The sequence below is a fragment of the Tinamus guttatus genome, unplaced genomic scaffold, assembly GCF_059628265.1.
Source record: "Tinamus guttatus ecotype Peru unplaced genomic scaffold, ASM5962826v1 Tinamus_guttatus_pri_ptg000260l, whole genome shotgun sequence".
Taxonomy (NCBI): Eukaryota; Metazoa; Chordata; class Aves; order Tinamiformes; family Tinamidae; genus Tinamus; species Tinamus guttatus.
The window spans coordinates 2,863,482-2,888,746 of record NW_028288794.1 but is presented as its reverse complement, the minus strand read 5'-3'; the positions used below and the strand labels follow the sequence as shown (position 1 = coordinate 2,888,746).

The window sequence follows — 25,265 nt, the reverse complement described above, 5'->3', positions numbered from 1 at the left end:
AAAAAGGGTGTGAGACCAGAATTAGGCTAATCTTATTATATTGTGGGCCTGATGGAGAAATTAGAGGCTAAAGTTCTATGGTCCATGATCTATGGGCACACTATCAATATGAAAATTACATCTGCCTTAAAACTTACTACATACATATTTTTGCTCATTCAAGGCCCCTAAAGATGTTTTATTTTGTCCATTTCAGCAAAAGTTGTAGCCCAAGACCACAACTTACCTGTAGGAATGAATTATTGGATCTTGACAGTTTCTTAATCTCTGAACTGCAATCTCATAAAGCTATGAGATATTCTGTTCTTAGAGACTGTATCACTAAGCTGCAGAATAACCAGAAATCGGAATGCCTTTAAATATTGCAATCAAATGGATTGAACAAAAGCAAATGACTGAATTAATAAGAAATCATGAAGCACTTTTTGCTGAACGATACAGCATTGCATTACGCAGCAGCTCTCTTGTGAGAACTAATTTTCATATGGAGATTTCTGCATTCATGCCCATGTATAAATCTGGAATTGGTCCTGTGTATGTGATAGTCAGCCAATTTCAGCAAAGCATAGGTGCCAGCTAAAGACAGATTTAATATAGCTTGCTCAATGTAGAAAAATAACAGATCTATGCCAAGAAGATCATCATAATGTTAATCACTGCCAAATGATAAGAGCACACTTACACAAGATACTGCATCTGTTGGCGCTTGTGGGATATTACACTGTCCACATAGAGCTTTACGTAGCACCATTTTTGAGTCTGTTTCAATGCAGACTCACAGTACGTAAAGATGCAGTACTGCATTTCATTACTTTGAAGTAAAAACCCCAGTAAACTTCTGAACTTACTACGAAATCCACCTTTTCCTTGAGATCCTTCCCCTTGAAGCCTTCATCTACAGAAGCTGTCTAAAAATACAAAGTTTCGTTCTATTTCTTTGTTCATTCAAACAAGGCGTGTATTCCAGATTACACTTAACATATTAAGTAAAGCTCAAAGAGTATTAAAATTCAAGTATACTTTAACTCATTTTCTATTCTTTACATTCTACTTTCATCTTACATGGTAACATAAGGAGGCACTACAGGATTCTGAATAAAATCTTGTGATTTAAAAAAAAAAAAAGAAAAAAAAAATCTTCTAATGGCTTAATGGTAAGATAAGATCTACTGTCTCACATGTGTCCACAATTAATTTGGTCAAAGTTGAGTGTGACTTAATGGAGACTTAATGAAGAAACAGGTGACAGAAATGACTTGTCATATACCCATGTCTAGCATATACCCATGTCAGCTACCTAATTCTTCCCGATAGTTAATCAAACACTGTATTTATTTTAAGCAACATCAGGACATGCTTTGTCACAGTTCCATTAGACCTATACACAACTTAGTTCTCCAAAAGAGTCTAAGTGTTTGAACCCAACACTTTATTTTAGGCTATTACAACGGTAGGAGCCACTCAGAAAGTTTGGATTTAGCTATAAACTATCATAATCTTCTGAGATACTCATATCCTGTGTTTATCCTGTATCCAGCTCTAAAGCAGGCATGCAGCTGTTACACATTCATTTTTAAACCATTTTTCCCACCCCCCATCTGTTATGTGGACAAATCTTTTTTTTCTTCACTAATATTCACTATCACACAGCATATGAGCCAACTGCTGTATATGGGTATATATGTACTTATATGCATTCTTTTTCTTGGAGTACCAGGGATAAAATAACACAATAATGGAGAAGAAAGGCGGAAAAAATTGGTATATTAAACCAGAATTACAAATCATAAGGCCTGAGCCATAACAGCTCATGAATCTTCTGTTCAGCATTCTTGGAAATGCAATTTCTGTTTCATAGGATACAAATCCATTAATGATCTTTCATTTCCTACCAAACGGAAGATCATCTGACATAACCCACTTAATAGTGGAAAACTAATAAGTACACTTCATATTTTTACTTATTACAAGCCACGAAGCCATTCATGTTTCAGGTTTGAAAGTGTATTGAACTGAAATGTTTTAACACTTTCATGCATAGTTAATCTACATTTTACATGTTTACACATCTATGAATCAAATGAAGAAGAAATCACTTCTTGATATAGGTCATACAAGGTAAAAAATGGCCAACTGAGATATGAATCCAGAGAACAACATAAAATAGATTTAAGTATTTCTCAGTCTGAAGCAAAGCTCCATGACAGTCATCACTCTTCTATTTAAATGAATGTTATTAACAAGCTTAGTTTTGACATGTATTTGACAAATATTTTAAAATATTTCCAGAGCCACAACCAATGTTAAATCAATCTGTTTAGAAAAGAACTTCAAAGTGAAAGGCCCAAATAAACCAATGCTTTTACTTCCAGAAAAACAACCACATCAAATCAATTTGCAAAGAAAGGCACTTTGAAGTCAAAGGCCCAAGATAAACCAAATGCTTTTATCCACAACATTTCAAGCTAAGCACACAATACTATAAAGTCTACACAAATCAGAAAGCATCTAGTAGAACTAAATAAACTTATTGTGAAGAGCATAAATCTTTCCACTCCTTTTATATATATTCTCAGCACTTTATGTAATATTTCCTGTTATCTACTTACCTTTGGAAGTAAAACTGTAGTAAGTATATTATTTTAGTCAATGAAAAGAAGAAAAAAAAAAAGCAGTTTTGAAGAGCCTTCCTGGAGACAATAGGAAGGGAGTGCTCAATCTTTCCAGGGAAATACAAATAATGCAGCACTGTGAAAAGCCTCAAATATATACATTGTATTTAAAGGTTAAGACACAAGTTTCTGCTCATTATTAACCTGTGCTTGTAAACAAGCTGTATGCAAAAAAATACGTATTTTTCTGTAAAACTCTCTTAAAGGTCTATTGTGTGTGTATATATATATATATGTGTGTGTATATACACACACAAACATACATGCATAAACACACTCGTCAGAGGTATATTAATTCATAGCCTCTGTTTTGTTCTAACTGTTTAAAATAAAGACCACTAATGTCTGCTCAAGAGCGATATAGAACTAAAATAGGAATAATTTCCTTGTAACAGCAGTGCATGCCAGGGAAAAGGTCATTACATCTTTACCTCATTGCCACTAGCAATTTGAGGATTACTCCTTAAATCTGGGGTCTCTCTAAGCTTTAACTGATGCCACCATTATGGTAGATGTCTTAGCAGCTGTTGAGACTTATATATTTCAAATTACTGAATAAACATGATCACAAAAGACTTTCTGTGACACCTCAGAGTTTCCTGGTAGATGGAGGTATCTAATTCCCAATTACTCATAAAATTTAAGACTTGTTACAGCTTTCTAGTTAAGCTGAAAAGAATAAACTCAGAACGGGTCAATATTTTTCTAATTAGACATTTCCTCTGATGGAAAATTTTGGGTTTTATGCACGGCTTTCAAAAATTTTGCTCATAAAATTATTTCTAATAATCAATACAAAAATGAGGCAAGGGACTTTTTTTTTTCCTTCAGTGTAGTTGTTTGTGCATCAGAAAATAATATGTCCATGGTAAAAGGACATATGTCAAAAGACAGCTCCAACTGAAATGCAGAGGCGCCAAGCATATTTGGCATCCCTCTCAAGCAGGCCTCTCACTTATCTTACCTGAAAGTATTCTGGTTTAGGAAATTAGCGATATTAATAACAATTCTCAGTCAAAAAATAATAATAATAAAATCAAACCTTCATTGTGCCTTAAAAAATGGAAAGGAAAGCTACTAAAATATCCAAGAAGAATGACAAACTACAAACACAGAAAAAAACTATTCAAAACAAACACTAAAAAACATTTCATTGCACATAACTGCAGGTAAAGCACATTGATTTTTCACTAAGTTTTGCAGACAAAAGAACAGAAAAAAAGCAACACTAGTATTTCATCTCAGTTTGCACAGGGAGAACAATAGTCCAGTACTGTATATGAACAAAAGAAAGTAAATATTCTCTGTTAATCTGTTCCTTAGTGTCTTTCTGGCAAAAATTACACTAACAGTGAACCACTCAAATGGAACTGCCTCCAAACACGGTATTTAACAGAGAAATTCACAACATTTAAACATCCACATAATATTTATAGAGGCTACTTGTTTTCCCGGGGGCAACAAAAGGCTGCAAAAGGGTTGGGTCAAATAAATTGCAGCCAATGTCAAACAATAGATGATGGAGCAGAGGCACTTGGTATAGACAAACATCTCCCTTTAGCTCTCTCTCTGCTAAATACTCTGCATCAAATAATATGTGCCCTGTGCTTGGAAAGTTGCTACTGTGGTAATTCAACAGGCCTGACTAGATATAATAAATCCTCCAAGACTGAAAAACTCGTTAAGCAAATAGCAACAAAACCAGGCAAAAAATACTGAATTATCATGATTACAAACATTTACTTATGCCATCATGCAGTGAAGATGATCAATAAGGAAGGCTTCAGAAAAAGCACCTTTTCTTCCCTTTTTTTTTGGCCAGTTCATTGACTTTTTTAGTTTTCAGGATAAGTATATTAGTAGAACTGATAGTTCTGGAAAAAAAAATATTTGAATATATTTTTCTCTCATTTTTTATTCTCCAGCTGATACTTAAAAGTATATTGGCTTCTCTGGAAGGCCTAAAATCAGATGTATTTGCCTAAATTGTCAAATAGAGAAGCTCACTGGCTCATTTCTGTCTAGTCTGCATTTCCATTTTTGTATGTAGGTGCAAAATCAGATTCTATAGAATTTACAATTCCACACAAAATCTTCAGAAAAATTAAATGTTTTTCTTTGACAAGGAGAAAGTAATTATGAGTCAGGATTTAGACCAAAACGATAAAAACCCTAAAAATTCATTATTCTCTCTCTCTTAACTGTCTTTAGCTTGAACTGTCATAGGCAGTATTTGCAGTCCTGCCAGTAAGACAGAATTGCCTTTTCTCATTTATTTCCTGATGCTTGTTGATTCCTAAAAATGTTGAAGCCTCTTCAGAAATGGCATTATTGTTTATGAATTTACACTGCAAAATACCTTTTTTCCCCCCTCGTTTTATGGGCACTGACTGAGATCTGTGCAGTATTTCAGTTACTTCTGTGCAATACTGCTCATAACTAGTTATATTGAAGTTATATTGAACCTCGTGACTCTCCTCAAATTATACTGAACCTCATGACCCTCCAGCTTCATTGTGCAGACCATAAGCAATGCCATTTTGGCTAGTGGGTATTAATTCTGAGAGCATTCTTGGTCAAAAAGAATCAAATTCCACTGAAGCAATTTTCTCTTTTTCTTTCAGTTTGCAGACATCTAAAACACTGCCGGTGGTGACAGGGAACTTTAGGCAGCAAAGGCAAACAATAAGCTTAGGGAATTCTAGGTCACATTTCTTGACTTAGTTATAGATTACCCAGCAGTACTTAACTGATCCAGTTGAGGTACAAATATGTGATTACTATTGTATTGAATGAGCCAAAGTACACAATGCAGATGTTTATACTGGACTTCTTTTAGGCCAGCTTCACTTGACTGCAGGAGAACTGATGTTATCTGAAGCATCACAAAACTAGAGAGAGCCGGACAGACAATACTTGATCTTCATAAAATCTGCTAGTGCAAAGTTAACCTTTCAAAAACGATGGAACAAATTGCGACCGGCTCAAGTTCATTTTGCAATAACACTTGCTGTCATATTTTTGACCTAATAATAGGTCAAAAGTAGTACCCTAAAGTAGGATTTACCCTATCACAAAACCCTAGACTTAAATCGTGATTTAAGACTATGATTGCTTTGTTGAAGAACTGCACCAGCTCAGGCAGGACTGCCTCCTTTCACTTTGAAATCAGATGTTCCCACGCCTGGACTGCTTATTCCATTGTAAGAAAGCAAGTCTGTGCTGAAATAAAGAAAGAATCAAATCAAGGAAGCTAAATGGAAGTGATTCAAGTTAAAAGCCATCAGCAGGGAAAAAAAAAAAAAAAAAGAAGAAGAAAAAAAGAAAGAAAGAAAAGAAAGATATTACTGGGTTATTTTTAATCCAGAAGAATTCCCTGCATGGCCTCACAGGGAGTCAAGCCGGAATAGCTAAGAAACACAGCACAGAGGCAACAACAAGACTTGGGAGGCAAGAATGAATCATGGAGAACAAAATAATCCAATACAGCTGCTGAAAAAGGTCATCCTTTGTGGACCCTGTGGCCAACAAACTCCTACAGTTCACAGAGGACCAGTGTAGAAACCACTTTTCTATCAGAATCCACAGGAACAAATGCAAGACGTTATGTAGCAGTCTGACTTGCACAGATGAAATTTCACATGCTGGCCCAGCAGTATCAAGCAAACCTTTAGGCATAAGTCCCATACTCTTTTACATCCACTGTTTCCTAAATATCAGGGAACACGTGCCTTTGATTTGAGCCACATGGCACTCTGCAGTCAGCAGCAGTGTTTGAGGAATATCGAATGCCTTTAAGGAGCTCTTTACAAATAGGCTTACATAGTTTTCTGAAAGAAGAGCGAGGTCGGGAGGAGGACTGCTCATTTACCGCGTCACACTGCTCGACTAGCTGTTATACTTCACTCAGGGTGAAACTTGATTCACGCTGCTGTCAGTTTATATTGATTACTTTGCAATCCAGTTCTGCTCAGACTCCCTTAACCACAGCAGCATGCAATTTTCTCTCTTATTTTAGCCACAATGGCTCATTTTTATCTCTCTAGTAAAATCAAAAGATTGGACTTTATACACAGTTCTGACTCCCACTGTAGCTCTTTTCTCTAAGGCCTTGTTTTAACAAGTTCCTAAACTGCACTGGTGACTTGAAATATTAAATGAGATGGTATAGAAAAGCAAAAAACCTAAGCTCCCAAAAGTCTGCTGCCACCAGAGAGCAAGCAAAGTAGTCTACCAGGGTGCACTAGGGAGATGCAAGACTTACACTGACCCAGGTTTTTTTACTTCATTTTGTAGGTCCCGGCTGTGGAGGCAAAGCCAAAGCTGGGAGTTTTGTGTTGGAGAGACAAGGAAACTCCAGAGGTTTTGAGAAAGGGCTTTGGAAAATGGGCAACCACTTCATGGGAGGCTTCACAGGTATCCACTAGGCTGGAGAATGAGGGCTTTAAACGAATACTTCTAATAACAGGTTGATCTGAATGCAGGGTGCATGAGCTGGCAGGGGTTCAAAGTAGGAGGGTAGTCACTGTTTGTGCAGTGGATTAGGTGAAATCTCTTCCTAGCCAGAGATCCAAGTAGAAAAGATGAATTAAATAGTCAAAGAAATCACCTTTTAGGAATCTTTAGAAGTGTTTGGTGTAATATAAGTGCATGCAAACATCTAAACTAAACAGAAATACAGACAACAGTAATTTGAGAGTCCATTTATTTTCAGTTTAGTAGCCTGTCCTATACAACAATGTCTTTAATTTTCCTTGCAGTGTTCTCAGTTAAAATATTTAACTTTAATTGGACGCATAGGTGAGGGGTATGTGCACGTGTACACTTGATGGCCTAGAGCTGCTGGACTTCAATGTTATATTATATAGAGGCTGTGAAAGCTGTAAAGAAACACTCCTGCTGTTCTTATGGGGATCATAGGCAAATCATGACTTTTGCGTGTAGAAGGCTCTGCTGGAAGGGACTGCAAAATGAAGGAGTGGGTACACAGCAATGCACCTGCCCACTTTAAATTGCAGGACTGTCATTTGCCCTAATTCATCAAAATAACCAGCAACGCATCCAAACCATCAGACGTGCCAGAAATTGCAGCAAAACTAAGTACCAACTGGAAAAATAATTCTATGTCTCTTGTACATAAGAATAGGTGAAACACCTTACTAGCAACAAAAATATATTATTCTAATATCACTGGATCACAGAGTTCTCTAAACTGCTAATGCTAGCTTAATTATCTAAAATTGTATGTCTAAAATATCTAAAATTATTGAAAATTATAACATTTATCATACTACACATTTCATTTAAATACATATATTTAGATTACAAAACTATTAGTCTAAATTGTCTACCTTGACTACCTGGCCAAAGAAACAGATTTTAGATTTCAGAAATACAAGAATTAGTTCACAATTTAAAATGGAACATTTCTTAGTGTAATGATAGCACTAACGGGCTAAATAAACACCAACAGGTAAATCATTATATTATTCTTCAATTTTCTTTTCAGAGAATTTCTGGAATTATACTTGACAAACAACAGCTTTAACTTCACTTAAGTACAATTTAGAATTGTCTCTCACATTATCTTCTGTAAGAGCTTATAATTTTCCTTTAAGAAAACTTTTTATATTAAGAAAACTTAAAAATAGGCATCGTATCAAGAGAAAAAAACAACTTGAACTGTTCCTGATGCAGTTGCCAGGAAGTGACAATTTCTGTCTAAGTATTTTTTACCACAGTTATTCATCTCTAAGCTTATCTTTTCTCCTAACCATTCAGTACTTACAAATTTATAAACTTCCATATCACGAAAGGGCATGCTTTGATAAGGATAGACATCTCTTCATTTTTTTTTTCTGAACTTTCATCAATTAGGCAAGCTGAATGTAGAGAAAAGGGCAAGAAAAAAATGTAAATACCAATTACAGTATAAAATATAATGTGAGCAAGGAACTTGCAGAAAGCAGGGAAAGACCTCTTTGTTGGATACGTTTCTGGAAACTGTTCTGCAGTTTTTCCACCAGTATTTGTGCGTCTGGTGAGCGAATGGTCGAGTAAGGTTTCTTAACTAGTTTTATCCATCTTGGTGCTTTTTAGACCTAACAGTCTGCTAATCTGCAACTACATTGATTGCCTTTTAAAGCGTTCTCCCTTCTGATAATTCAGCAAGAATAGGGGAATTGTCTCTCTACTTGACAGTTTCTGTCAAGTTTAAATAGAAAAGTTATCTCTGCAGTTGATACTAACACACTGGGAAGGCTGCTTGTGTTTTCGCAAATCAGTGACTAGGGACCATTTTGCCCTATGAAGTTTTTACACAAACAATAATGGACGTTTTTTCACTGCAACATTGCAAGATCAACAAACAGGGTCTAGGCTAGTCAGTCTCCTTTAGCATCTAAAATAGTTTATATCCTCTCTCCTGCATAGCCGTGATGCAGTTTCAATGTAAAGATAAAGGAGTCGGACTGGAGGTAACGATGCAGAAAGCAGAATCTGATTACAAGGTCACAGGGACTGGGTGAAAGTTGTGTACGGATTTGGTGCCACTCGAAACATCCAGACTTTCATCCAGCATTGAGGAAAGCACTAAGACAACAAGGGCTATGCAATTTTATACAGAGGAGGCTCTGCAGGAAGGCTCTTTCATCCAAGCACATTCACAACACAGCTTTTACTGGACATTCATTCAGATGACAATTTCTCATTAATTATTGTACATAACACCATCCATGTATAAAAATGGAATAAAACAAAACAAAATAAAAAAAAACCAAAAAGAAGTCACTGAGGTTTTATATACATGGAATTCTGCAGACAAAAGATTTTCCCTTGGCAAAATTCAGTTTCCTTAACAGCTCCATTTCCCAAGACAAACCTGTTTTCCTGAACTAACAATCTATAAAAGAATTCTTCCTCACACACAATTATCTGTGACAGTCTGTCTTATCTGTCCTTCTCCCTTAGCACATATTATCATGTTGGTAGTTACCAGCTACTTTCATACCGCCACATAAACAGAATGAATTCATTTCCTTAGTGACTTGATGCTTACACTGTAAGCTGAGCATAGTACCTGCTCCGAAAAAAAATCAACTTCCCCATTCAACGCTGAGAATAGTGAATATTCAGACTAGTCAGTGACTTTATTTGATATCATATTAAGTACTGAGTGAATCATTGGAAAGACTGCTGAATAGACAGCTCAACACTTATCTAATATTATGGCCTGTTTCTGTCAAGTACCCTGTCCTGCAGTCACAACTGTCACGGCACCACCAAAGCACCAGACACTTCAGTTTTCAAACTCTTTAGCTCCATTTGACCTTAATAAACCACAAACTCCAACTATTGCTTTAGTTATACCTAAAGGTGTGAGCTTTATTTCTTGGAGGTTGCACTCAGTTGCATTACTGTTTAGTTATTTACATTAGTTTGCATAATGAAGCAATTCCACTCAATATTCAGAGGGAACTTAAAAGAAAAACCATTTCTACCAAAGACGTTGGTAGTAATAAAGAACTTGCAAAATGAACAAAAGTAGCAGCATAGATCCTATGCTAATGGAAGTCAGCACAAACTTGGGGAGCTCTTTGGTTGGTGCAAGTCAAGCAGCAAGCTTGTGGCATCAGAAAACAATGAAAATATTTGCTCCATTGAGCGCTCTTAGAGATCCCCAGGGCCAACACAGTTCCCAAAGTGCATAATCTTAAACAGAGTGGTGATAGGATTCAGAGCAAGGATTCAAAGGCATATCACAGAGAAGTTCTTATAAACCCTATCCACAACTTAAAGTGGCTTCTCTGCGAAGCAAACCAACTTTCCCCTGAAAGAAGGCAGACTGCAGAGACTTGCTTTCCCATAGCCTGCTTGAATTTCTATCCAGTGCATAGGGGATGCAGATGTTGCCATGACCAACACATCTAATCTTCTTAAGTGCTGTGGGGTATGCATAGATTTCAATCAAATATTCTCCTTTGATGGTTGATGCACTATATAGCATTTATTTCATACCTTTTGAAACTCAATATTTCTCGCTCCAGCTAAAATAATTATGCCATCTCCTTGCTTCCAAAGCAACAAACATAATGTGTGTTTATTCATTTGTTACATCCTGACAGCAGCTTTTAGAGCAAAAACAAGCCAAATATTTGAAAGGAGACATTGATGTTTGAGGGTTTAAAAACACACTGGTTTTCTTTGATAAGTCGCATTTATTTAGTTACATTTACACCAAAAGTCTATATTGAAAATTAATTTGACTGAATTACACCCTGCAGGTGCATAATGATGGTCCCTTCAGCTGGCCCTTTAATCAATCTTTAGTGTTGTTGAGTATCGAAATGGTTTACAAAAAAAAAACAGAGACATAACATCCTTTTGCTAGCTAAGCATCTTCTAGCATAAACTTGTTTACCTGCACTCTCAAGAGGGAAAGTATCGGTATCTTCTCTGGAACTGTGATAATGCACTTACCTACATATACTGACAGCAATGATGAAACAGCCCCAGAGATGCCGATTCTGAAGATAACATTAACTAAACCATATCAGAGCTAAGAGAGTACTAGCCTGAAAGGACTTACCTGCATTTGAATTTGGATAACAGTTCTCACAGTTCGCACTCCTGCATCTTTCATATGCGGTGAATGAACCTTGCACAGTAACCGATATTAAGCTAAGTACCATCACGTATCATAGAGATATATTTGTATCGCAATAGCAAATAATCACTGCTTAGAAATCACTCTCTCTCATTTTAGTAATTAGTCATTTTAACAGAGAGATGAAAATAATCTTTCCCAAGGAAAGGAACAAAAGCCAAGGAGAGAAACTACTCACATTCCTTTGAGCCGTTGCCACATTTTCTCCGCATGTCCTCCAATTTGGTACTTGATAGAGGTGCTTTCCAGGTCCCGAGTTGAGTCCGTAGCTCGAGCCCCCATGGTTATTGCCCTATAGCGAGACAGCCACAGTCAGGCTCAGCAGCAAGGAAAAGCATTCCTTATTCCCTACCAGTGTGAGGAGATCCACAAACGTTACACGGTAGCAGCTTGCCCATCGGAGCTACAACAGCCAAGGGAAGATTCTGCCTGAATTGCTGCTCACTTTGATAGACAGATCCACTCTTCGCTCACACACACAGAGCAGCACAAGCAGCCCCTCTCATCTCACAAGTCTAATTCATCCATGTGAGCCTGCTGCTACCCTACAGACTGACTGACCGCCGAAGCTCCTCTCCCATGCGCTTGGTCTGTTGCAGGAATATACTGAGAAGCACAAAAGATTCCTTAAAATGGACTACGATTCATTGCTATGCAGGAGAAATGCAAGTGGCTTTAGCAATCCAGACGGAAAGAAAGGCAGGTTGGAGACACAGGCTGCAATAGGAAAGCAGATGGTAGAAGCCACTATCACCCTACAGAAAGGGCGCATGTTTTAAATGCCACAGCTTTCATCTCTTTCGCTGATCCTGAATTGATTCTTAATGAATAAATATCAACCAGCCTATCAGCAAGAATATGACTGAACAAATGCAAAGTCAGTACTGAAGTCACGTATAAATCCCTGCCGAAGAGGAATCAGAGCTCTACAGGTTGTTAGGGGAGGCATACGCTGTAATGATGACTATTCACCTTCTCCTAGCAACTCTACACAGTAGGAAACTGTCAATTTAACCAGTGGAAAATGCAGCAGCTGCAAGCCAGCCTGCTCGTGAATCCTTTGGGACAGCAGCGCCGGTGCCAATGCGAGGCGGCGCTGCCAGCAGCGCCATGACGCGCGCGCAGGCGGCGCGAGGTGAGGACCCAGCCGCACGCACGGACCGGCCCCGCGTTAGGGCTGCTTTCTGGAGGGGATTGCACTGCTTGCTCAGCTCTCAGCGGGGCTTTGCAGAGCAAATCCTGCTCTTTGCATAGCACTTGTCCCCATCTGTGAGTCAGTGCCAACCTGCGTTTCCAGAGCAGCAGCCAGATAACCAAGCATATCGCACTTATCTTAGGGATCACACTTCTTTCAATCACACTAAGAGCTGTGCGAGCAGCCGGCGAGAGAGGAGTGCCAAATGGGAGTAAATATGTCTAAGCCCTGCCAGCTACTGCGCTCACTGCCAACCAAGAAAAGGGGCCTTAGGTCTGTGATGAAATGGTGAGAAAGAGCCTCCTTGGCTGCTGACTGGAAGGAGCTCGAGGGGGTGTGATGCATATCCCAGGATGACTTCAGCGAGGCAGCTTGAGCTGTGTTAAATCTTATAAAGAGATGAGGAGGGGTCCCCCTCTGAGGCAGTGGCAGATTCAGGTAATACTGTTCGGTGATAATGTTTATAACAAAAAATTCATAGCTTTGAAAGAATCCTAACACTCCTCAGAATTTTCTACACAGTTTTCTTCTGCTAAAATACTTTTCTTGTTATAGATTTAAAATATCTCCTCTAGGAGTTATAAATCTGCATTAGATGTGCCTTTTATCCAGTGATTCCATCTAGACAATTAAACAATACGTTTCATTTACTTCTACAGTTTTAACACATGCACAGGTCTAAATTGTTCTAATTTTTCACAAAATTGCACAGAACTTTTCCTGCCTCAGATCTGTAAGAATCAGTCCTGTGCATTCCGCTAGCAACATTTGAGAAACAGTCACTAAACGAGCCATATCTTTATAATTTTCAAAAAGCATCATAAGACAATAATGAAGAAAACAGTTCAGTTCAGTTTTCAGAAAACAGTTGTTTTCTGAAAAACTGCAAGGCATTTCTTTGCTTAAAGAAGACACAAAGTAACTTTCAGACTTCCCTGAGGAACCACTTAGGACCTTCCAAAGTTCCCACTACTGTTACACATGGAATCCTACTAAAGTTCATAAGAAACAGTATAAATATCCTTCCATAGAATAATTAATGAGAATATCACATACTAATCTGTTTCATTCCTCTTAAACTACCAGACACCTGAAGCAATGAAAGGAGGAAAAAAAAAAAAAAAAAAAAAAAACGTATTTCTATAAACCATATAAACTCCCAGGGGCAGAGGGTATTTTAAGGGCCTATTTTTTCTCTTATTTCCTTACTCTTGTCTAATTCTATAAGGAAAAATAGTAGTGTGTTTAAGCTGTTCTCTCTCCCCAACAAGTAAATCAGTAGTGAAAATGCATTATTTTGGTTTCCTGGAGAGAAGTATTATCAGCTGTTAATATCCTTAATATCCTATCAGGAATCAGGACTGGCCTGACTGGCTCAGGAACACGTCTGTTTCCCTGTGGTCCACACTAGTTGGATGATGATCCAGGGCACTAAACAACGAGCAGTCACTTCAGGGACTGACATTAACCAGCAAGGTACCAGCTGAAAGGATCAATTACCTTAAAGAGGTTTCCTTCGGCCACTTTCTCTTCTTGTTCTCTTTTCCTCTTTTGCCCTGGCCAATCCAGTATTCCTGCTAGGCTCTCAGCAAACCATAGTAGAGTTCATTTTCCTCCTACAAAAATATAATGGTTTTGGTCCTTCGCCCACAGTTTTGTTTTGTTTTTTAATTAGGATTAAAATTTCTGGATTAAAATGAACATTAAAGGAAAGACTCTGTGAGTCAACATGGAGATATAATAACTAAGGCAAAAACAAAACTGCCCCAATGCCACTTAATCCTCAGATAGGAAGCTGCACTAAATGGCAATGTTTCCCCATTAACCAAAACCGCTTCCCTTGAATAACACTCAGTGTCATATGCAAAGAAGTAATTTCATTTTAAAGCCTACTCAATAGTAAAGACAGACTAGCTTTTTAGTGCTGAATTACAGGAGACATTTATAGTTGTACCAAAATCACACAGTTGCAACAAAAATATCTTTCTACCTTAAAACAGGGAAAATCCTGCAGCCAGACCAGTAACAGATTGGCTGGGAAACAGGAATAGGGGCCAGGGCAGCTTGTGATGAGGAAAAGGAGAGCTTTATTTTAAACAAATCCCTTGCTTCTGAAGTGAAATTAAATACGCTGCTTTATTTGAAATTATCTTCAATACATACAACTCACGAGTAACAGAGAAAAAGGAAGTAACAAGAGGCCTGCAGGGTAATTTCTCCTACCAACACTCATCCCTCCAAACCTGACAACATAAACTTTCAGGTTCCTTTTTTCTTTTTTTTTTAAACTACTTTTAAAACTACAGAAATGCTTCCTGTTACAAGCATAACTCTTAGATGCCGTGACCATACATGTATTACTGACCTATAACTATTATTAGACTTTTGCTTATTTGCAAAGCTTCAACATGCACATATTTAGTTCTCTGCTTTCTGCTTACAGTTTCTTAAAGACCAAGGGTGTCTGTAACTTCAGTCACCAGTTAGCTTTGTGAATACTGGGTGTAATCACTCACATAGTACAGTCGCTTTTAATACAATTGCCCACAGCAGGCCCAGAAACGTCTCTTGTACAAAGCATATCAGAATCTACATTTTTCTAAAGGCTTCATCTTACACACAAAGTCTAGAGACTTTGTGTTGCTCTTTGTCTGTATTTTTCCAGTTTTCATTTCCTTGGCCATCATCCATTGGCCTTGGACACAGGTGCAACTGCGGATAAGTGCTGTCTCATTTGAAAGGCTAACTGATGTCATCGGACTTTACACTCTCTACAGCCTCTCCATTTTTTAAATTCAGAAAAAAAATGCTTTACAGTTTCTCATCAAAAGCAAGAGGAAAGTGGAAGGGGGAAACGGGCACACAGAAACGTATGTATTAGTTCAGTATCTTCTCGCATTTCCTCCCTGGTCCTTGGGGTCACTCTGCTGTGACAAGATAAAGCGGCAAAGCTGAATTTATTTGCAAATTATGCTCTGAAGTGGAGCTCCCTTGACAAAACCATGATTTGTCTTGCCTACTTACCACCATTTTATACTTACATAGACACAGAATGAAACTCCAGAGATTGATACAAACACAAAACACTTAAGGGGAAAAAAGAAAAAAAATAAATAAAAAAGTTCTGCAATTCTTCACAATTGCTGTTTTGGTTTCCAGATGAACACAGATAATTCTAAGCATTTTCCCCAAAGAAGGACTACCTCTCTTTTACCAGAATACAAAATTATGAGACCATGTTTTGTCTGATGCTGTTTTTCATATCCGAACGTATAAGTAATGTCACTGATCTGTTAAAACTCTTTTCCTGTAACTGTATTCCTTTGCATTGTGTATGGTCTGCACATTTTCCAGATTTGAATTCTCTTCCTGCAAATACTCACAAAGATATGAGTGAGTCCCACAATGTCATTGAATTGTTTCATCCCTTTAGCACGCTTTTTGTGCCCTAATATTAGTGAGTGATAATCTGCTTATTCATATGTCAGGAGAGGAAACTGATAAATGTATTAAAAGACTATAAGCAGGTCACCTGTTTTCCACCCATCCATGCAGCAATTCATGTCACAATATGCTAACAATAGAATTAAATCACGTATTAGTCTAATTAAAGTTTTCTGTGACTGTTCTGAGATAAATGTATTTTCCAAGCATACTAAAGGATTAATTTAATTTACTCTAAAGCCTGTACTCCAGCTCTGGTACTTCTGAAGAGCCACAAAATGGTACTTTCATTTTAAGTACTACACTGCCAAAATGATCTTAATGAAAAATTAAAACCAAGCCTTCTTTAACAACATTCAGTGTATTTACACCAGTTCATTCTCATATCATATGAAATCCCATTCCCCTTCAGAAAGTTCTGTTGTGATTTAGCTGTAATGAATGCACTGCATTTTAGAATAGAAGAAATCAGTAATCCAGAATAGCAAGGCTATTCACCAGTATTTCATACCTTAAGGAGAGTCAAACACAAGTGAGTTTTGCTTAAATGGAAAGGATATATTGGGAAATCAGAAGACACATACAATAAATAATAGAATGCAGCAGAGACCATTATATTTTTCACACAGATTAAGTAGTAAGACATAACAACACAAGGGAAGTGGCAACAGATCAGAACAAATTGATGAACAGGGCAAGCTAGAGGCAAGAGTGCCCAATATATTTGTTGTCAGCTTACCTTGATACCAAATTCGAAGATATTTTAATGGATTGTTTTTATATATTTACTTATATAGAGGGACTTTTTCCATAAAAGGAATTACAAAATGTTGTAGTAACCACTCTCTTTTTAGAGGAAAAGAGGTTTTCTGTTCACTTCAAAGCATCAAGGAACATTTTAACACAAGAGACTGAAATACACTTCCTACCCTCATGGGGCCATTTGTATCTGTATTGCATTACAAATAATGGAATTAAATAACTAAAGAACTTTTAAAAGGTGAAGAACATATGAATCTATTCTAAGTCTAACATTCTATCTGTTTTACTAGTAGATGGAGCTACTGGTACTGGCAAACGCATGCTAGAAAACTGAGTATACAGGGAATCCTACTAAAGAGCCAAGAAATGTTCCCCATGTCCTTGAAGGCTGCCTGAATAATATGCTATCTAGTGTAAAACCAATCATAGAGACACACAAGGAACCACAGAAAGTTGATGAATGCACCTTAATTTTCAAAATATTCAAACTGTACACAATTAATATTCACTATAAGTCAGTGTGACTGTAATTGTATGGATATTGATTGAGTGCATGGTGCGACTGTATTGGAGCATGCACAATATTATCTGACTTCGAATGAGTCTATTTCAAACCATTGCACTTCATGGAATTGCTACATCACTTGAAATTTAAGTGCTGCTGAAATCAGAAGGGCCAGTTCTTAACATACACTGCATTTTCACCTTGCATTTCCCGTAAAACAGATTCCATTTTTAATGGAACAGTTTTTAGTGGAACAACAGTTTTTTTTAGTGGAACAATAGTTTTTAAACATCTTAAAGGATGAGTGGAGTATTAAAGGGATGGTAAAAACTGGCAGCACATTTAAAAAATAGTTCAACAGTGTAGCATGCAAGAAGATTAATGACAAGAGCAAAACTCAGCTGACAGTCAGATGTTTAGTATCACTTGAACATGTTTAATATCACTGGAGTATGCAAGTTCAACCAAAGTGTAAAGGTAAAGTTTAGGTAAACTGAATGACAAAATATCTCTCTGTCAAGTTTTTCATATCATCCCATGACTTGGCATAAACATCTTCATATGTATTTTCCAGTAGAAAATTTGAAGAGAAAAATGCATGAACTCAAGTGAAAAGACAGAACTAAAATAATTGGTTTTTAAAATAAAACGTCTATATCTTTCTTAAATATTAGATTGCTTAAAGTGAGAGTTTCTAAAAGCATGATTTAATTATCCTGCATTCTTAATTTATACATTAATAGCCCTTGAGAAATTAAATGTTAAATATACATTGAAAGAAAGAGTTCAATAAGGGTCAGCAAAATTTGGAAGAGGCCAGAGGAGAATTTGAACTTTACCTAATTCCAGTGAGCAACACATAGATTAATACATTAGCAAAAAGTTGACATCCATAGGTCATACAACCAGCTTTTACACCTTAAGAATAGCTAGAACTCCTCTACCACAGACTGTTTTCATTAAAATGCTTTTGCAGCTCACATTATTCCACTGCCACTGATACATCTCCAGCGCTAACAGGAAAACATCATTACTCCATCCCTTATCTTATCCACTTTCTTTGAACCATTACAATATCAAAGCCTAACCTATGATACGGCTGGTGAAGTTGCATTAGGGAGTGATGGGATAAAGACTCATACAAAAAAAAAAAAAAGTGAAAAAGTGAAAAGGAAGAGCAAGACGTATCCATTTCAGCTCACTAGAATCATTTGAGAGGCTTATTTTTCTGCGCTTTGTCTGTTTATTTATAATTATAATTTAGGTTACCATTTGCTTGAATGTGCTTCCTGACAGTATTAACGATGTGAACAAGTTGGAGAAAGTCCAGAAGTGAACAAGAATGATTTGAGGATTTGTCAGATCTCATGGTGTAGAAAAACAATGAAAGAACTGTATTGTCCATTCGAGAAATTACAAGATTTCTGTTAAATGCAATATTTTTTCTTTATATATTGGATGATAATATTAAAACTCAAGGTTCTCAAGGTGTAGTCAGGAGAGCAAAAGTAGTAATCAGTTTAATTTGTACCAAACACAATTCAGGCTAGAAATTAAGAAGCACTCTCTAATTATGATAGTTAAACCCTAGAACTGGATACCCAGGGTGATAATGGAATATTTCACCACAGCTTACAAAAAGAACAGACAAAAATCAGAAGAATCAGAAATGTAGATGGTCCCATGTGTTTTTTTCTATTTCCATGCTTTTAATCTTGATTTAGAAAATAGGTGTTTTAATCACTTCGGGGTTAAGATATTCAAATATATTCTCTGAATAAAAAGATGGCAGATGGATCCCACAGAGAAGCATTGGGAGAGCACATTATAAGCACAAGAACACTCAGCTACCCACAGAGGAATTCTCATGATTGCTAAACTCAAATTTTCATTTCCATTAATAAAATCCAGTCATTTCCTCATAAAGAGAGAAAATGTTTTAAAAAAATTCATGCTACTAATCTATTATTCTAGAAACTTATGAGCAACAAATAATCCTTTGTACTTCCCTCAAAATGGAAAGATACCTGAGACTGATTCTCCAGAAAGCATCTGTTGAAACTAATGAATATCTGTACATGTTTTGTGGTCTATAAGTATAGTTTCATGTATCCAGATGTGCTGCTTAACACATCAGTAATCTAAATAATTGGACTAATTCCACATCACTTTCAGGAACAACAGTATGACTGAACTATGATTTCTTTACCAAACACGGAAATTTCCACTTGTCTTTCTGAATTTCATAAACGCTTGTGTCAGTGTCAGAAATGCTATTAACTTACTAACTGTGGTGGGGCGGGGGGACACAGAAGGAAAACAAACTAGCAGCAATATAACATCCAAATACTATGATGACTATACAAGCTATAAAAGAGGAGCAAAAGTATAAAGACAGAACACGATAGAAAGACTTTTTTAATATACTTGGCTTCAGAAGCCAGATTAGCATTATTTCTGCTTTCCTAAAAGTGTTCATGAATCACTCCAGAGATCAAAGAGACTAATTACATTAAGATACATAACACAAACATTTTATAGCATCAGCAACTTAGTGCTTGATATTTCTGGCACCAGAAGGAAGCATTATGTCTTGATATTTAAAAGGTAAAGATATTTAAAAGGTCAGATCACAAAGACCTTTGCACCCACCAAATCCCAGAAAGAAAAATGCAACAGTAAGATAAAGGAGACCTTTGTAGTTCTTTATTTCTGGCATTATTCATCATCATCCTCATGGGTTAGAGTCCCTCAGAAATGATAGAGATGAAGGCTACCTAGGTGCAATCCAGGCAACCTTCTTTCCACACGAATGACAAAAGCTATTCCATCAGGCTTCTCTGACTGACCTTAGCCAAGGAATTCTCCTGGTATTGAGATAGCTACAGGCATTGGTGACAGAGAGCTGTGCACGGAGGTGAAAATGTGGATGCATTAAAAAGGAGAGAGAAGAACATTGTGGTTTTCACTGGTAATGCTTGTTCTCAGGCTCCCCAGGTCCCTACCCTTTCAGCAGAGGAAGGACCACTCACTGCAGAGAGTAAGAGGCCAAGCCAGCAGGCCCAGGAAAGTCACCCTTCCTCTTTTCCCCGACTGTAAGACTGCAACTGGAATACTGGGCCCAGTTTCAGACTCAAAAAGCCAAACACCCACAGGTTTTCAAGTTGTTCAATATTTGACTGGAGTCCTCGAGTACCTTGAACTAACTGAGCAGGGGGCTACACAAGAGGAGCTCCAGAAGTCTTTCCCAACCCAGACTGGCATTCTGTGATTCTAATGCATGGTGAAGTCCTGCCAACATGGATGAAACTGTACTAGCAAGGTTATGCTTTGCAATGCTCTGCATTAGGACTTGGCATTTCCAATAAATTAAAAGTTATTTTAAAGAAGTACGTGAATCTGCACACTTCGTATTCTATCCGGTAGCAGGATATAGACTAAATAGTTTACCTGCAGAATTCTTTACTGCAGGATGTAATTGATTTAATTATGTTATTAAGACTTTTAACAGATTGGATAAATAATGGCAACTGCTATTAATGTAACATAGGATAAAAATGAAAAGGCAAGTAATTTTCAGGCTTCAGACCATAAGTGCATCACCAGATGGAACAAAAACCAAATTATCTTGTTACAATAATACAAAATCCTGGTCAGGTGTATCTAATACTATCAGAGACAGAAAACTGAATTATTTAACTATTTTCCTATGTGTTGCATCCTGCTTTCACAGTAAAGTATTTGAAGAACCCTTTCATATATTTGATTTCTGAGGATGCACAGTGGACAATATTGTACACCCATAATTATTCTCTGCCTTTCCTTTTACTCATATTTCTCCAAAGTATAAAAGGAAAATTATGATAGCATGCAAAAGACAAAGGTTTTTCTGCTACTTATAAATTATTATTGAAACATATGCATCTATTAAATGCACTTATTTGTATACAAATATACTACAGAATAGTTTTAAAATTTGTTGTTCAGTAACCCAAAGTATAATGGTTCATTCAGCCCAAACAAAGACTAAAAGCATTAAAAGGCCAAAGTCTGGAAGAATTATCTGATTTGTTTTAAAAACACATTTAAAATGAAGAGACCTTAGCAAATTTAATCTGTTATATCTGAGATCATTCCTGGGCATTGATTCAAATTCCAAATTTAATTTCAGTGAAGCCTTAGTCAAAGTAATGCCTTCTCCAGACTCAGAGCCATCTGACTGACATTATCTACTGACGACAATAAAAAGTAACTTAACCAAATACAGTTTCTGGAAAGATTTCTTAAAATCCAGGGTAGATGAAATACATGTTAAGCTGAATGGTATATTCTAAGCCATTGGATGTTGCTTATTATCAAGCCCTATGTCTCTTAAGGCAAGTATCAGCATGAATTTTAGAGTTCTTATATGCAAAACTTTCTTTCAGATAGTGACATAAGGCAGATGTCTATCTGAAGACTTTTGATATACTGACATGGTGAAAAAGCACTTCCTACCTCAAAGAGATGTATGGCACCATGAGTAAAGCACTGACACAAGGAAAATTAAAGCTGAGGAAAACCTCTGTCATTGCCTCCCCCTGTGATTTAGAAGGCGTTAAAAATTATGACATCAGTAAAAGGAAAATCAAAAATCATTTTATTCATCTGACTTTTTTTTTTAATCAAAAGTGTATTTATCTCATCGCTGCTCTTTGCAAAATTGGCAGGAAACTACATGAATTGGAGTTTTCATGGGAAATTTTTAGATTTCAACTTTGCTTAGAAAAATTCTCTTGAAAGTACATTTGGCAGAGCTTTCTATAATCTCACAAAAGATCACACTGGAATTTGCTGTTGGTTGTCAAAGCTCCAACTGCATACATTTGCATATGCAGAAAACATTACCTGCATTAAAGAACGTTGCATTTGTTCATACAGGCTGACATGTATGCAAATCAATTAAGTAATAACTGACATAATGGCTCTCTAGACATCACTAGTGTAGATTTGCATAATTCTTAAAATTTCTGTTTATAAAAAGTACCTGAGATGGTAAATATTCTTCTGTTTCAATGAATGATACGCATATTCCACTTTACTATCTACAAAATCTTACAGCATTTTGAAAAAAGCCTATGAAGGTGCCAAGTGCACAGAATTGAAACTCGTCTCCATTCCCATCAGCTCCTCCTTCCCGTCCCTCACAAGGACAAGTGTTAAAGATAATAAGAAAATAAGAATAAGAATTAAATATAAGAAAATACCACCTAAAAGTAAAACTTACACAAAAAAAGAACATTCACATCCAGGTGATTTTTCTGAAAATGCCTTCGCATCCCTTCGACCAGAAGGCTGGGGAGCACACAAAAAAATTCTGCTGCATCACTCAGAAGGGAAGATGAGCCAACATGTCCATGGCCTTCAGGCAGATCACTGAAAAAAAAAATAGTGTTCATCAGTGAAGAAACAACTTCCATAAAAATGCTTGTATGTCTCTAATTTCACATTTCTTGTTTACTAAATATTTTAAATTTGAATTTCTGTTTTTAAGAACATCACAGTTGACTGCACAGCACCAAACTGTATTTTAGGAAAAAAAATGTGAAAGATATTAATGGATATAGTTTTTGTGGATTATTAATGTCTGAAAACTTTCTTCATAACAAAGTTGTTGAATTATTTTAAAATAAGTCCTGAGAAGGCCAGCACAGCCACTACTTGTTTTAACAAAATAAATGTCACCTCTTTACATCGTGTGGCACAACTACCAGCAGATAAGAATTCTTCTCACATTGCAACCACTTCCCAAACAAGCTGGGGCTTCTATTTTGATATAATTTTTATTCCCCAGTACCTTTCTTCAGTCTGCATCTGTCACTTCATAATAAACAAAAGGAGGAAAATTTTCCTCAGTTATGGCCTTTGCCAACAACAGTAATATGTTTTGTTTTTGTGTTTTTGTTTTAAGAAGGAAGAGAACAAAATAAAACGTAAGTGTTTTAGATTTCCTCAGGAGATTGTGAAAGCTAGAAAGTTACTGATGATAGCTTGAATTGAACTTCAAAAGCAAGCATGATTTGCTCGCTCCCAAATATTTAAATTGGGTCATAGTCTTTGCTGAAGGCAAATAAACATCACAGTCTTCTTCCATTTTTTTTTTCATATGGCAAAGCCCCACAACGTCAGACATGAAACAACTGACTTGCTTTAAAAGTTCCACTTTCATGGATTTTAAAGGACAATAACACCCACCTTTTAAAAGTTTGCCAAATATGGCTGTGCTGGCAGATCGAAGCTTGTTAAGCAGAGTTTTGTTACATAATGAAATCCAGGGGCAGAGCCAAGGGGACTTAATAGTAGGCCATAAATGGGCAAGTTAAACAAGGCCGTTAGAGTTAACTTTACCCAATCTGTAATTTAGAGCTTGTTTGTGCCTCTGTAAGACACAGTTCAGGACATTAAGTTAGTAAAGTGTATCCTTTTTATCCCGTTTCTAAGGCTTCTTCATATTGCTCATTATAAGAGAAAGCTTATTATTTCAATCTGTATCCTTATGAATGTGACCACTGGGAATCCAACAGTCTATATAGAAAACTTCAGCAAATATATCAGATTATAGCGCACGATAAAATGGCTGTATGCCTGGCACAAAATGCTGCTGAAGTCACCGTGCCCGGCTTTTACCATATAGTCATACACAGCAAGCCACCAGGCGGCCAAGGCATTGAGGCAGCACAAAGCAAATTACGCTTGGCACTGGTCTAAGTTTTAAATAAATATGGACTTTTTAATTAAGAAATATGGGGTTTTTCCTCTGTTGAGTCACTTTTGTCCAGAAATTCTGATTACTTCCATTCGTCATATATTTTTAATAGCACGTAGCTTGTGGATTAAACAGAGTGGTTTTGCTGGAAATCTCCAAAGGGAAAAAAAAAAAAAATCAAGTTTCATATAACTTATCAGATTTTTTCAGATGGTTCTTTTTCATTTTGCGTGAAAGATTTCAGATAAAGGGATGAAGAGAGAAACTTTAAAAAGACTTTACGGAAAGCACCAAAATTACAAAAAAAAAAAAAAAAAAAAAAAAAAAAAAAAAAAGTAATGTTCAAGATTCTTGCTACAAATGCAGTACAAGTAAAATTAGACCTTATCCAAAGTCAGTCCATGCCATCATGAAGGATGCCACAAGCTATTTATAGACATGGTGGAGAGCTCAAACTCACAAAGAAACAAAGAGACAAAACCAAAATACTTATGCCTCTGATCACAGCAATGCAGTTCCTTGCCCATAATCTTGTCACTGTCAGCCACTCCACAAATGTGTTCAACATCCGAGAAATGACATGGATATCTAGAAAGCATTCCCAGTGAAGAATTTACATTCTTTAAATATATTCTGATCAGCCTTTGCATTTTTTTTCAAAAGTTAAGATGAACATTGGGAACAAGCACAAATGATAAATTTAGAAGATTGCCAATCATTTTAAGGAAATTAAATCTTTGCATTTTATCCTTCTACTCCTTTCATTTTGGCCCTTTTCTTTTGAGTACATTTAAGATTTCATATTGGAAATGGAGTCCCTTGGTCCCAAGCCAAGAAACCACTTGCTGAACGAAAAGTGTAAATAGGAGAATAAATCTGAAAAACAATATTCTGGATTCTTAAATAACTGATAAACTAAACGTCTTGGAAATCTGCAGAAATTACACACTCAATTTCAGAAACACACACGATAAAGCAGTGACTATGGTCCTCCTGCACAGGTTTCCTCTGACTGGCAGAGCTGCTATTCCAGCAGGCCAGGTGTGCTTACCTGAGAGCATCAGGGGAGCTGAGACCAAAGCCGAGAGCTCCCACATAGACCTGGTGACCTCCATGGTGACGAGATAAACTGCCCTGGGGCAGTGAGAGGCATGTGCATGTGAGAGGCAGCCAGGATTTCTGCCAGCTTTTCTAAAGCTATGAAGTATCTTTGTGCTCTGCCACAAGGCACGTTTCAATCAGATCCATTTTGATGGGAGGGGAGGGTCCTGGCGTCT

The 25,265-nt window shown here is 36.8% G+C and overlaps 1 protein-coding gene across 5 annotated transcripts in view; it reads right to left on the bottom strand.

The window, feature by feature from the left end:
• The window catches only part of PDE1A (phosphodiesterase 1A), a 126,738-nt gene extending 114,321 nt beyond the window's left edge, over window positions 1–12,417 (bottom strand). For 3 of the 5 annotated variants that reach the window (XM_088526993.1, XM_088526997.1, XM_088527000.1), the window contains exon 1: window positions 11,516–11,870. In XM_088526993.1, the coding sequence (XP_088383119.1) occupies window positions 11,516–11,619 (104 nt within the window). In that variant the 5' untranslated portion in view covers window positions 11,620–11,870. Of the gene's footprint in view, window positions 1–11,515; window positions 11,877–12,309 lie in introns of those variants that run through there. The other 2 variants (XM_088526995.1, XM_088526994.1) reach the window with 2 other exon arrangements.
• Window positions 12,418–25,265: the final 12,848 nt, after the last annotated feature.